This window comes from Nestor notabilis, unplaced genomic scaffold, assembly GCF_000696875.1.
Source record: "Nestor notabilis isolate BGI_N333 unplaced genomic scaffold, ASM69687v1 scaffold10178, whole genome shotgun sequence".
NCBI classification, from domain to species: domain Eukaryota; kingdom Metazoa; phylum Chordata; class Aves; order Psittaciformes; family Psittacidae; genus Nestor; species Nestor notabilis.
The window spans coordinates 17,901-32,577 of record NW_009939696.1 but is presented as its reverse complement, the minus strand read 5'-3'; the positions used below and the strand labels follow the sequence as shown (position 1 = coordinate 32,577).

The 14,677-nt window shown below is 36.5% G+C and overlaps 1 protein-coding gene across 1 annotated transcript in view; it reads right to left on the bottom strand.

Annotated features, from left to right (window-relative positions):
• Nucleotides 1-12,792, bottom strand: part of EIF3H (eukaryotic translation initiation factor 3, subunit H) — a gene marked incomplete at its 5' end in the record, with an annotated part of 65,288 nt that extends 52,496 nt beyond the window's left edge. Inside the window, one exon of the mRNA XM_010019999.1 lies at nucleotides 12,636-12,792. Within this exon, the coding sequence (XP_010018301.1) occupies nucleotides 12,636-12,792 (157 nt within the window). The remainder of the gene's footprint in view (nucleotides 1-12,635) is intronic.
• Between the last annotated feature and the right edge of the window lie 1,885 nt (nucleotides 12,793-14,677).

Here is a 14,677-nt window from a genome sequence, read left to right as displayed (position 1 = left end):
CATATGAAAAAGAAAAAAAAAAAAAGATACTTCCAGGGAGACATTTCATTCCTGTTTTGTTTTGCAATTATTCTTTCTATTTCTGAGAATTGCCATGTTTGGTCCAGTTCCTGAGCAATTGGTGCTACAACTTTGTCCTTCATGTACATGATGGGAGCTACATAACCAGAGAGCAACACACGAAGACTAGAAAATCATCCTCATAATATAATGAAATAATAGGATTAAAAAAAAAATCCTGCCCTTGTAGCATTAGTTACTCCTTGTAAGACTCAAGAATGTGTTTTCAACTAGAATAAACACTAGGCTCAGGGGACGAAGACCTTCAGAATTTCCCAAGTAACAAAGACCTCCATTTTTAAGAGTGCTTGTTGTTCCACTGCGTGAGAAAGGCTTTCAAGCCTCACTGTGTACCAGGAGTGGCACCCAGTGTCCAAACTGCATCCTTACAACAGCGTCTTCAATTCCCTTTTCAAACGATCTTTCCTCATTCCTTCCTCCCAGGCTGCAGCCACAGAAAATCAGCAGCTCTGTGCTTAAACTGTATGTTTCATAAAGTACGCTTTAAGTAAAGCACTTTACATAAAGCTTTTGCCAAACTGTTTTAATCAACAGTGTATAGATGAATCAGATTTTCAACTGTTTAATGTGGAGAACAACGATCAAGTCCAATAAAATACTTCAATTAAGCTATACAGCTACACAGTTAAACTCTGAATGAAATCAACATTTGTGTAGACTATGGTCTTTCAACTGTACTCAACAACTGACTTAACAGCCACAAGCTGATTTATTCCCAATCATTAGTAATGCTTTAATAGCCCAAGCCAGTTTTCCTAAACACGCGTTGTTGGAGAAGAACTAAAAATCACTTAAAGAATTGGAGGAAAAGAAAATCCCTACGTTCATGTTTTGCAGCTATGCGGGATTTTAAAGATCATCTGTTGTGCTTGGCTAAGACAACTGAGTGAACGTAAGAGTAACAAATCTAGGAAATAAAGTCCTTTTGTTTCCTCCGAAAATTCATCAAAAGGGTAAGACTTAGGTTTAAACAAGATTCAGCACCTGGAGTAAGACTTAAAGTAAGCTTTTCCCAACCTGAAACAAAGCTACTCTTTCTACTTTCTTTTTTTCTACCACTATCACAAACAAATTAGAGTTGCATAAGTGCACTAAAACACTTAATGATTAGAATGATTACCCTAAAGCATTAAACAGTTACTAAGCTATCAGTAGATCAGAATGCAGTACGGAGCAGTAAAAACTGTTAAAAATTAAAAAAGAAGAAGAAACCAACATGGGGGGGGAGGAGGGGAAACACCAAAACTATTTCCATTTACATGTGGAAGTCAAAATGCAAATACCCTTTTCAGTAATTTTGCCAGACTTCAGCAGGTCAGTTTTCATGTTTCACTAATACCAACACCTAACACCCACCATAGCCTCCCTCCCCTCAAACAACAAAGTCTAGCAGCGCCCATCTTTGTTGCTATCTGCCTCGCATATGCTAGTTCAAGGAACATTACATGCACCTCTTTGGGAGTCAAACGCCTCACAGCTAAGTGAAATTCTGACTTCATGTGAACATGAAAGATTAGATCTCAGTTATCCTGCAAATATCTCTGAACCAGCTTTCTTTCCTTTCTCAACCAAAGGCACAAAAGCGGCACAATTCAACAGTTTCCCGAGAACTCCGAAATCCTGATGTTCACTCCCTGTAGTGCCTCCCTAACTCACCCCTCTGATTTCTCTGCTGCATAAATGCACACTATAAGAGCTCCAACATACATCATACGGATTCCGTTTTTGTATATTAAATACATATATACACACACATGTAAGTATAAATATATATTTTTAATATATATATTCACAGACACATACTGAATAGCATGTTCAAGCCTTGTTGAATTGCTTCCCTGTTAAGATTTATTTTGTTTCTACGAGACTTCCACTTGCAAAAACATGCACACATTGCAGAGCAAATATATCCCTGTTAGGTGCCTAATATGGCCAGGGAAACCATTTTGATTATTCTGTGCCCGCTTATGCATTGTCCTACAAAACAATAAGATAGAACAGCAAGAAACTAGCAATTAAGAGAGTCTGAATGCACATCGGGAATCACTAAAATCCACACAAGCCAAGTCAGGAACAATATGACTGATGAATAGACCATATTATATTAGGATTGTTAGCAAGTGTTAAAAAATTATCCTTAGCAGATGTCCCTTATGACCTAAATATATCGCACAAAGAACACGCCTATCTTGTTTTCTAAACCAGTTTTAAGAAATCTTTCCATTTCTATTATTGACTCCATGATGCTGCATGTTCGTGTTGGCTATAAATAAGTGCATCAAGGATTTATCACACTAAACCTACAAAAAACATGCAAGTATTTTACTGAAAAGTAAACAATCTATTTTAATGGGTATTTTCTACTGCATGAATTTACACTGAACTGAAGCATGTAATCCAATAACGGAAATCAAACTGTGTATTCAGCAAGCAGTGAAACAAAAGACAATTGCAAACTACAGCAGCTTCTCAACCAACACACCACAAACCAAAATACAGCAAATGTCTTGAAGTTATATGACTGAGAACCACCTTACCTGCAATAAATACATTTGTAGATACAGTTGATAAGGAGTTTCATAAATTGAAGCTACTCTGCACTATGACATGCACAGCTATGCACATACCCTGCTCATCTTCAGTAGAGCTTTAAAAAAGCTTTTATTTCCTTCCATTTTGCCTCTGTTAAGGTTCTATACACTGGCTTACCAGACTACAGCGAAATGCAAGATCTGCTCAATTTGAGCTTTCTCAGTTTCTCCATCTATTTTTGACCACACCACTGGAGTTAACAACATATATTCATCATAAATAATGCTGAAATATAGAGAGAAGCTTAAACTCCACTAAGGATTTTTCTCTTTTCTATCAAAGACTAGTATTTCTCTAGAAAATCCTTTATGCTTAGTAACCTTTGTGAATCAATTTCTTATCCCTTCTACTCCACTGCTGCAGTCAGTTTCCTGTTAGCAAAATGGATTCCAAGTCTGTTTCTCAAGTATTCAATTCAATATCCAGTACTGAACCTTGGGCCAATAACACATCTGTCTTTCAATCAAGAAAATAAATGCTATAAACAAAAAAGGTGCAACGTGGGTTTATTGTGTTCTACAGCTCTAGCGTGTAGCATTTTCTTCTAGAAGAGAATAATGGTCCATAATTTTTCCAGATTATACAGTTGAGAGACTAACATTATGGAGTGAGAAACAAGAACCAAAAATATTTTTCTACATTTACTACTACTACTACTCATGTCAATCAGTTTGTATATAATTTTTCACCCAGATGTATTGATTTGAATTGTTGTTCAATAGCACTATAGGCACTTCCTTCATTTTGGCTTTCAGAAAAAAAACACTGGCACGTGGTATTTGTTCATTTTGCCATGCTTTTCTTCAGCTCCCTCAAGTTAATTGCAGCATTCTTCAGGGAAGGAATGGCTACATACCTGCATTAGCAAAAAACAAAAGAGGGGGAATGGAAAAGAGGTAATAAGAAGGTGTTTAAAGAACACTCTCTTCCTCTTGATGCAGTCACACTGGGAGAAGTCTTATCAAATGAACAAACAAGCATAAAGACAAAATAACTGGCCAAAGCTACAGGGGAACAGAGGGACCACAAGCAATTAGTCTCTTAAGAAAGGACATGCTACAGGCCAAAACGAGACACACAAAAAGCACAGTGAGAGCGACCGAAGCAGCCCAATGTAAATGTCTACTCCTGTAGCATGTTGCCTGAGACTGAAGAATCACAACCAAAGATGAAAATATAGCAGAGTTGACAGCACCGTCTTTATGTGGTCTGGGCTTCCTTCTGGATGAAGGTTTACTTTCTCCAAAGTAGCGTAAAGCTACTACTTTTCTAACTTTTAGGCACCCAGGCAGCACCTACCTCAGTTGGATAAGATGAATACAGGATCTACCAGGATGTCTATTAGACGTAATAGCAACTGCCTGAAAAAACTGTTTCCTTAATGTACAAACAGTTATATCCAGACTTTTTCCTGAATTGCAGTATGGTAAAACTGAAATGCTTATTTAAAGATACATTACACATGGGGAGGGAGGGGGGAAGCCAGCAGGTTTCATCTTTGTCATATGTTCACAGCAATACCGTTTCATAAACTAATCTGTAGTAGAACAGCTAAAAGAATTACTTGGGAGTCTCTGCTTTTAATAGGAACTAGCACATTAGACAGCGTTTACCATTATATTTCCACAAGTTGATGATAAAATAAAAACACACGGTCATTTGCATCTGTGTGATTTAAAGTGTGGGGGAATACAAAATATTTTCATATGTCAGAGTTCTTGCACATTCCCAAAACGGAGAAAATTGTATGTTAAACGAATTTGTAAAACCCAAATAACCTCCAGATTCTTTGTAACTCATCAAAAATTATTTTTAAAACTTTTGAGTACTCAGGGTAAATGACCTGAACATTTTCTCCCCCCTAGGAAACAGTAAGCAAAAGGCTTAATGTTTTCAAATCACTATCACAAACTGTACTATAGGCATAAAATTCAGACTGATGCCTGAAATCAAAAAACAAATATTAAACATCTGAATATACTTTATTACTTAATTGGTTTTCCTCTTCTGTGCACTTTTATGTCTTCAGTCAAAGTTGAGCTCATTATATTAGCAAGAAAAATCAAATTCAGAATAGCTCATTTGTAATATTTTACCTAAATTGCAGGTAAAATAAATTGGGCTTTCATATTGCTGATTACATAAAAATTAATGAGTTCCTACAAGTGTTACAAAACTATATGAAATACTCATGTAGCAAACTAAATGATCATATATCATGATTACAAATAAGGAATACAACTAAGGTAGAACACAAACTATGAAGTAAAAACCTCCCAATTTCAACTGCAAAACTTGCAAATGGTGAAATAGTTAAATGCAAAACTGAGCTGGATACAATCTTCCAGCTCATTCCAATGCCGCTAGAAGACAGTTACATACAGCAAACTACCTACCATCAAAAATAGATGCTTCTCTAACTTCATTTTTAGAATTACTAAACAATTATTCTTAAGTATAATTTTCAGTAAACTTCAGTGTGGAAGTTATTAGATACATGAATAATATCCACTGCAATCATGGATTGTTAAAAAAATAATAATCAAACAACCTATGACCGGATTTATCAGAATCTAGGCAGCCATAAGGTTTTTATGCTTAAAATTACTCAAGGAAAAATGCCATGAAAATATATTTTCCTTAAAAAAACAAAATAATAAAAAGATAATACAGAGTAGATTTTTTGCATTTAAAAGCAAAAAAACACTGACTTCTTTTGCAGCAAAATTTTAATGGAACTGAATTTAAATAAAACTTTAATATGCCTGGTGCTTTAAAGAGAAAAATTATTTCTCTTTTTCATTCAAAATTAGACGTTGAATGAAAGAATTTACCTACCATTTTAAAGCATTGCCTCTATAGTAAAAAAATCAACTTGAAAATCCAGAAATGCAATAAGCACAGCATTTCAGGCGTTTCGTGCAATACTATCAGAAAAGGAATGGTTTATATACATCTTTGTAAAGCCTGCACAGTCCAGCAGTACAAACCCACGTAACCTCAAAAAGTTCCACCACAAGCACTATCTCCTCTTTCTTAGTTACACATCGTAGAATAGGGACATGAAGAACAGAACCTGCAAAACAAGAAAGCTCCTGTTCTGCTTTTAGGATACATACACACACATAAGCCTGAGTCCAATTCTACCGAACTATATAGTTCCTTAGAACACACAGCACATCTAGGCTGATTCAAGAAATGAAAAAGCATTGAGTCAGTAGAGCTGTATTTAATTCAATGCATTTTGTAACATATTTTCGGAATTCACTTGTATAAAAGATTATATGAACCTTATCAGATGAAAGCAATTTTTATCCCTCTCCTGCCTGCAAGCCCCAGGTCTCCTGGCTCAGCAGCAGCCAGCCGGAGCTGGTGTGCTGGGTACGAGTGCCCTCTAACGGGGGCTCCTTCGAGACCGCCTGCTACCAGTCCATAGGCTGATCCAAGAGCTTTAAAATGGAGATGAGGATACACACACGTACTCACCTTTCTCCGTCATATTCAAGGTAATTAAAACCACTTTTTCTTAGGACTTTTAATTACAATAACATACTTTGGAGTACATTTCTGTATGTGACACAGACGAGTTCAAGTATCTGCACATACAGGGCACTTTAGACTGCCCTGAAAATCAGCCTTTTATCTGAATTTCTTCTTCTTTGCCCAATAAAGACAAAAAAAACTCAGCAGAGATAAGTCTGCACAGTTTCAAAACTTACACACAACATCATGCTGCATGACTGCTACTCCACTGAACCATTACAATTATGCAAACACTGTTAATATTAGCTTCCCTTTAAGAAACAATTCAAAACTCTCACTAGTGACAGGTAAATCACAAATATGTGATTAGCGGCTTTATTAAAGAACCTTGGTTATATGATACATCTTGTAACATGACAATTAAGCACACATAAAAACCAGCCTCTCTGCCAATCAGTATATTCCTGTATCAGTTCTGGCAACTCGCAAAAAAACCCCAAACCTAAAACATAGAAGACTAGATGAGACAGTTCTGAGTGTTTAACAACTGACCATCCACCTTCTGCCACAACCACCTGAATTCCTTATATAAATTAATCCTTTCCAAGTCTACAGATTATTTCATTAAGTCCCTACACACAAGTAATAAAGACAAAAAAAAAATCCAACTTGGAATTCAGTATCATTTTTACACGTACCACAAAGTGAAACTCAAAAATGCATACATGAACCTGATGGCCTTTTGCCAGCACTTAGCAATTGATAAGTCAACATTTACATAGTATGACTTTTTTCCTAAATTACTAATAGGAACTTAGGAAAAATACATTTGAAGAATTCAGATCAATGGATCTGGAGCCAGAACCAAGGCTGTGACTTAGGAGCTTGTGGATCATCTGCTCCTGTCCTTAGTGAAATAAAACTTTCATTTCATATAACTGCATTTCTGCAATTCATCAACATTCCATTTTCTTACAATAAAAGACAATATCTATGACCTTCTCCATTTTTGCCAACTGGGATACCTAAAAGAGAATAAACCTAAACAAAAAAAAAAAACAGCAAAAGAATTTATCAGCCAAAATTGTGTCTGCCTATCCATAACACAGTTACAGCATGCTCAAGTTCTATCCTGAAACAATATGAGAGTAATAAAAGATATGCCTACAATGATAAAACTTTGAGTTATAATAATAGCAGATTTAAAATGAGAATAACTGGGAATAAGTTGTTTTCCCAAGAAAAACTGACAAAATTTAGCCTTGACAGAAGCCTTTCCAGAAAGAAGATGAATCAAAAGAGCTAGGGGGTTGTGATCTAATGACATCAGGACTTCTACAGCAACACTAGCAAAAGAAATCAACCTTCACAGAGTCCATTTGGTCCCTACAGGTATGTACGTACTGTCTCAGACATCCTGGTTTGACCAAATAGGGGTTTCAAGCAACTTACAGGTTCATACTACCTCTCCAGTTGTACTCACAAGGCTGTTTGTGGAGCTACACCATTAACTTCATAAAAGCACAACTACGACTCTACAAGACAGTAGCCTATTTTCTGAAGCTGCTTTTTAAAAAGCCAAAACGGTCCACCAAACACCACCACACCTCTGCACTGAGACACAGCATGCTGAAAAGGTTAAGAACTCATGCCACTTAGGTCTTGAAGCCCCTATAATGCCAAACTGGTGTTGCAGACCACTGGCTTCACTTCGAGAAACGCATTCTCAAGAGCAAGTCCTCCAATAAGCAGAAGAGGCCCCAACACAGCCAACACTCACTGGAGTAAGCAGCAGTTCAAAAGCACACATTCAGTTCACAGCTTTACATTAACTATTCTAAGCTATCCTTAGCTACCTGAAGCCTTCTGCTTCTGCAAAGGCCACGTATCAACAGTCACTTGAGGTAAGGCTCAGCAGTATGAACTGCTGCAACCCCTGGCTGATGAAAACCCTGGAAAAGTATTATATAGGAGCTGTGACATGTTTCTCCATATGCAACCGCATTCATATGAGACTAAAGCAAATGGTGGTTTTGTGGAAACATTGCACTATGTTACTTCTAGATGTTATGACTATGATACAACTAAATACAACCTACAGCACAGAAAAATGCAGATATTAGAGTCTTTAATCATCTAGATACTTCTTACCTGAAACTGAAAAATTAATCTTCTCAGGTAAGAAAGTAAAAATCATGTTGGGGGCTGGGGGAGGTATGTAGAAAGTGGCCTCATCTTTTCATCTGTATCATTTTAGAGGGAATCTAATGAAAACTCCGCATAGTTATAAAAGAAGAAAAAGTTACAACCTTCCAGAACTTATTTTGATGTATAATTATACAACTGTCTCAAAGTTTCTATTGGCATAATTACCACAGCACTTATTATCTCAGCTTTCTAAGCAAGGTTCTAAAACATATCAGCTTGATACAAAATCTGTTTCGAAATACTTTATCAAAATAACGTCTCACAAGATCTATAATGAATTACAAGATGTATATTACATTTTTAACAGTTGCTTTCCATGAAAGGAATATAAATTTCCTTTAAGTAGGGAGAAGAGCTACTCAGTGAACAGCACTGAAGATAAAAACAATGAAGTGCAAAGGATTGAACTTAACCTGTCACTTGGAGACAAAATTTATACTCAAGAATAATACAGTTATTTCTTAGACAGAAAATAAACCTCATGAATTATAGTTTTTTTGTAAATGTCAACTGAAAGAAAGCAAAACTACACTCAGAAAAAGCTTAGAAGTACCCCAAAGTGAAAGAAATTCTCAGAAAACTACCCCTAGAACCACAAGCTGGGGTACTGCATCATTTCACAGAAATGCCTTATGCCAAAAATCCTTACAGCAGAAATCCAACCTTCCCTAAACGAGAGTTGAATCCATCAGCTGGAGGATAGGAGGGAGGGGCACGGGAACAGGGGCTCTATGTGTAGATATTTGAAAGTATCTCCTTAAAATTAAATACCCATGTTTTGAGAAATAAATTCAATACCTATGAAGATTTAAGTGCACTAGTAAAAAGGAAACACAGTTATGTGAAAAATAAATGCCTGACCAAAGGCCAGAGTGCAGCCCCAAAACATTTGTGCTGAAGCATCTTTTGCTGAAGACTCAACAACATACCCCTGTTCTGCAATTTTCCTCCATTAGCTCACACTTCATCAACCAAACTTCACCTAGAGATTTCTAATGCAGAAAGCCGGGTTGAACCCTCCCACCCCCTCCAAAAATCCTGTGCTGCAACAGGCCAGCCAAAGTGTTTAAGACTTCCCTGACAGGAAAATCTTACCAAAAAATGGCACTTTGTAAAAAGGATCGTAGGAAGACAACACTGCAGGAGGAACTTTGTAAGATGAAAACCACCTGTGGATTCACATAAATGGTAGACGATCCTCCCAGATTTGTAATGAGAATTACCTGAAGCTTAAAAAAACCCTCTCATGTTTTCCATAGTTTCTAGAAATAGGCCGATTCAAACTACACTAAAAAATGTTCATGCCTTAAAGGAACAAGTCTGGGTACGTTTGGGGGGTTTCTTTAATCAAAAATTTAATTTCTGAAGGAATTCCGCTGCAGCAAGTAGTCAAAACTTAGTATTACCTCAGGCATTAGCAGCAAGAGACAAAATGGCACCCTAAAAGAATTATATCTAAGCATATCTGAAGGAATGGTTGTTGCTAACAAGTTAGAAATGCATGTTTATCAAACTGATTCTTAAATGTCATGCATACCTAGTTCAAGTTCAAATTAAGGATATTTTCTTAGCACTCTCAAAAATGTGTTTTGTATTAGATTTGCTCAGTTTGAAAAACGAAAGCATTAACTTAAATGTGTCTTGCCAATTATCCAACAGTTTGCTTGCTCAAATAACACTCTCCGGAACGTAAGTTCAATTCTCTTAACAATGGTCACCTCAAGACCACAAGGCAAATGAGTATTTTCAGGTGACCTGCTCCTAGGGTTCCTCCAAAATGACATAGAAGAAATGCTTTTTGGGGGTCTATCCATTCAATTCTCAGTGCAGCAGAAGAGAAGTTTGCCACGAGACACCCACACTACAGTTGCTCTCTGTTTCCTCCCCTCAGGAGAAGGGCAGCTGGGGTAGTGTGGCCCCTCAGCCAATACAACAGTCCCTGCATTAACATAATTTCAACTATGACCAAAGTCTGCTACAAAATGCTTTCTGCAGGCTCAGAAACTTGGAATCTCAATTGCATTGTTCGTATTCCAGAATTTTTGACAAGGCGGGGGGACAAAGAAATGCCAATACAATGTTCTTCTGACCAATGACAACAACATTAAGCATCATTCTGGGTAACAGAGGCACTGAAGTGTCAACATCCTTATACTTTCCTTCCGCATCTCCGGGACTGAATTTGTGCAAATATATAAAGCCAGTTACGATACTGATACAACATACAAATCTTGCAGGGAGGAAGGTGCCTTGCTTGGTTTGGTTTTTACCATCCTGAATTTAAAAGTTCTAGCATGTAACAACAGATTTGTCTACTGGAACACCTGTATCTAGAAGAAAAAAAAAATCTTTTGAAAATCTGGTAGGATGCTTGCATAGGGAAATGTGGCTCCAGGGAAAACAAACAAGAAGCATTTATAAAACATTATTGTTTTTCACATTGGCAAGACAGAAAACAACCCTATACACAGCCTAGAAAGGTATCTAATGCTCAAGCTGGTAACTTCAAAAGCCATTTTATTTGGGTTTTCATCTTCCCTAGCCTCTGTCACACAGGTCAAAGGGCTGAACAGGCCACAAGTGAAGAGAAAGCAGAAGGGACATGAACGCTGTGCATTCCCTGAATGGTTCAGTCTATTTAATTGTATTTCACTGAGAAAAATACAGAAAGAACCTCTCTGTGGCCCTTACAGTAGCGACTGAGGAAGATGAAGGCACAGAAAGAAGAGCAAACTCTAGCCAGAGTGGAAAGTGAACCTATCGCAGTGATGCTGATGCATGCCTCTAGCAAGGCATACAGGTGAGAGAAGCTCCACAAGCATTGCCTTTTGCACATTACCAATGATAAGATTACTGCCTACTTGCTAAAAAGAGAAGAAAGACTGGTAACAAGAGTCTCTTTCTTGGAATGAAGTTTCTTCCAAGCAGGAGCAGTTGAACCTTGCATATCAGATCACAGGCTTACAGCTTCAGCATGGTAGTCACCATACAGTGAGATGAATCCATCTCTGAAATTAAGAAATTTATTTCACTCCTTGCTTGCCTATCAGCTACATGGAGATAATTCAGCCATTTTCTACAGCAAGAAGTAAAGCATGAGCTCCAGTTAAAAATTTAGATTACTCCAATCCTTTGAAGAGCTCCAGAAAAGAATGAATCTTTACGACATCTTTTAGGCTTTAACAAAATATAGTTCTGACTCAAGCACCGTATTAATGTTGAACAATTCAGATTCCTTGGAGGTTTGCTTTTTTTTTCCCCTATAGCAAATTGTATAATCCCACAACAGAAGCAATAAACAGCTCAGAAACCTTACCAAGTTGCAAGGAATTCTTAAAATGATCTCTCTTTTAAAAGGCAGGGTCCATGATTCTTTTGTAATAAGATATTAATTTAATAATATCTAATCTCATTATAAGCAAGAAAAGGCAGTTTATACTTAAAGATTAAGTAATCTTGCTCAAACTGAATTATCAAAATTAGATAGAACCAAGCTTCCAACCACAACTATTTTCACTATACTGCCTCTTCAGTTACTCTTGAAGTTAAACTGTCTCTCTTCAAGCCCTAACAAAGAAACGTTTCTACTAGCATCATTAAGACACACATATATCTACATTACGAAGATTAGAATTGAAAGCCTTTCAAGTTTACTTTATAAATTTTATATCATTCTGTGTCAATCCAATTATACTGACTTACTGGCACTAACAAAACATCACTAGGACCAGCAAGGAAACACCAAGACAGACAGAAACCACTGATGCTACTTCTAGCTTGCTTGGAGAAGCAAAAAGATCACCCAGATTTCAAGTTAACCAGAGCCTATTAAACTTACAAAGCTCTACTCTCCAGACTTCCAATGAGTACTTAACACAAATAAATCCAGAGAGGCAATCTATATACCCGCCCATGTACATATGTGTATGTATGTATACACACACATACACCCAGACATTTTGATAAAAAGCTTTAAAGTCTGTATGAATTATAGACTGGAGACTAATATAACTTCCTGTGTGGACAGACTTAATCAAAAGTAAGTGTGTCCATATAATACAGTATTTATCTCTACAAACTTTCCTCATACAGACAAGCTTTCAGCTGGATACTCAGTACGGCATTGCGAGCAACCCATTGATACCTCAAGTCAACCAAAAAAAAAAACACCACTGATCACATACAAAGTTCTGGTCACTGTGGAAAAAAGAAATCATTTTTTGCACATGTGGATCTTATATATTTTTAAAGTTTTTCAAGACTTCCATTACCTTCATCAAAGTCTGCATCATCTTCTGTATGCTGAGGGAAAGGGAAGCAATTTGTGATTTCAAGTCTGTCATCCACCACAAGACCCAGCAGCACTCCTTGGACCACTTCATTCCCCTGGCCTTCTTCTTGGTAATGTTTAATGATCTTTAACACAACCTAGAACACAAAACAAGAAAATTGTAATATGCAGTGGGGTTTTTTGTCCTCAAACTACATATTCGGAAATTTAAATTTAAGTGTTGCATATATCAGAGCTGCAAACCAAGACAGCTACTGGCTTAAACACCACCAATTTTAATACAAGTTGAAGAATATGTGGCTATTCTAATATTACAGAAGAATTAAAAAGAGGAAATTAAATGAACGGTCAAAATGAAGTTCTAAACCAATTTTCTGAAACACCCTTCTAAAATGAAATATTGATCTTTTTTATTTTAGCTTGTTACTGTAACTGGTAAAAGCTATTTTGCAGGGGCAGTAAGCTCCCTCCTGAGGGAAACACTGCACAAGAAACTAACAAAACACCTTAAAAGTAACTACGCAGAAACTAGTAGGAAATTCTTAAAAGGTAAAAAAAAGACATCAAATTTCAGTTGCATTAACCTTGAAAATCACATCTTATTGCAGTTTTACTTAAGGTGACAATTTAATTTATTTTTTGCAAACTGTGTCATAGGATACTTCAGAATAATGGTAAAAGCACAAATTACTCATCATATTTTTAATAAAGTAATTCTCACTTCCTTCCCTAAATCTGAACTCTACAATGCATAATTCTCATGAGATGATACTGTAAATTGGAACAGTATGAACAAAACCACTCAAAAATAGTCAATCATTTCCTAGAAATACTTTATATTTAAATAACATTTTATGCTTAACAATAAGAACCAGAACAAGCTAAGACACTAACCACAAACTCAGAGTTGAAAGAACTTACGCTTTGTCCAGCTTAAGTGGGTTTTATTTCACTAAACCTTAATCCATCCATCCAGAATGCATCAGAAAACATCTGATGACTATACTGTGATTAAAGCAATACTACTTTAATGTCTATTGGCAAACAGACTAGCCTAATAGATTTCAGCTCAACCACCTTGAGAACAGATTTTGTACACTCGCATTTAGTGAACATTCTACAGGGGAGAGGGGGGAAAAAAAGTTCATATTTACACATGAGGAACATATATTTGCCCTTAGTTTTCCACTTGGTTGTTTCACAGAACTTTATGTCACAATTTTAAAAACACCATTAATGAATTAAAGTACCACTATGTAGATAAAATGGAAGAAAAGGTGACTAAAAAAGAAATTGTTTACAAATACATTGCCTTCTTGAGTTAAAATGGGAAAACTAAGACCTTCATACACAGCCTGCTGGAAGATGAGGAATGTTGGAGAATGCAAAAGAAATACCTTTTCCTAACAAAGCTGGATATAAGTATCAAAAAGGGCTAAAACCCACTTGATTTCTTGTTTATTCACAGTATCACTCACTGGTGCTTTCTCTTGCATCTAAATACACTTGCATTGAAGCTCCTCAATCTCAGATAGGTGACACCATTTCACCCCAATACACATTCACATCTATCCCTCAAGACCTTTGAAGCCATACCTTTTTATCCAATTTAGTAAACAAATTTACAGAGCAGAGAGACAAAGATATCCTTTGGTGATATAAATCTCATTTTATGGGAAAATAGTAAAGAAATTAAGATCAGACAGTGAAGTAGAATTTAACAGTGCTGAAGGCTATGGAGCAAACACCAGTTTGAGATCACCAGGATGTAGAAGGTGGATGTTTTTTACAATATAGCCAGAACATAAACAATATTCAACCTGAATGTACTGTAAAGTTATGGTTTATCATATATTTGCCATACGCTCTGTCTTGCACAGTTAAGGAATCCATAACTAACTGTAAAGATTACAGCACAGCATGCTCTCCGCCTACTATATAACTATTCTTATCTCTTCACAATCTTGTAAGCTTTACCTTCTCCTGTATTTTTCTCATTTGCTCGAGTTTGCTGTGCACACC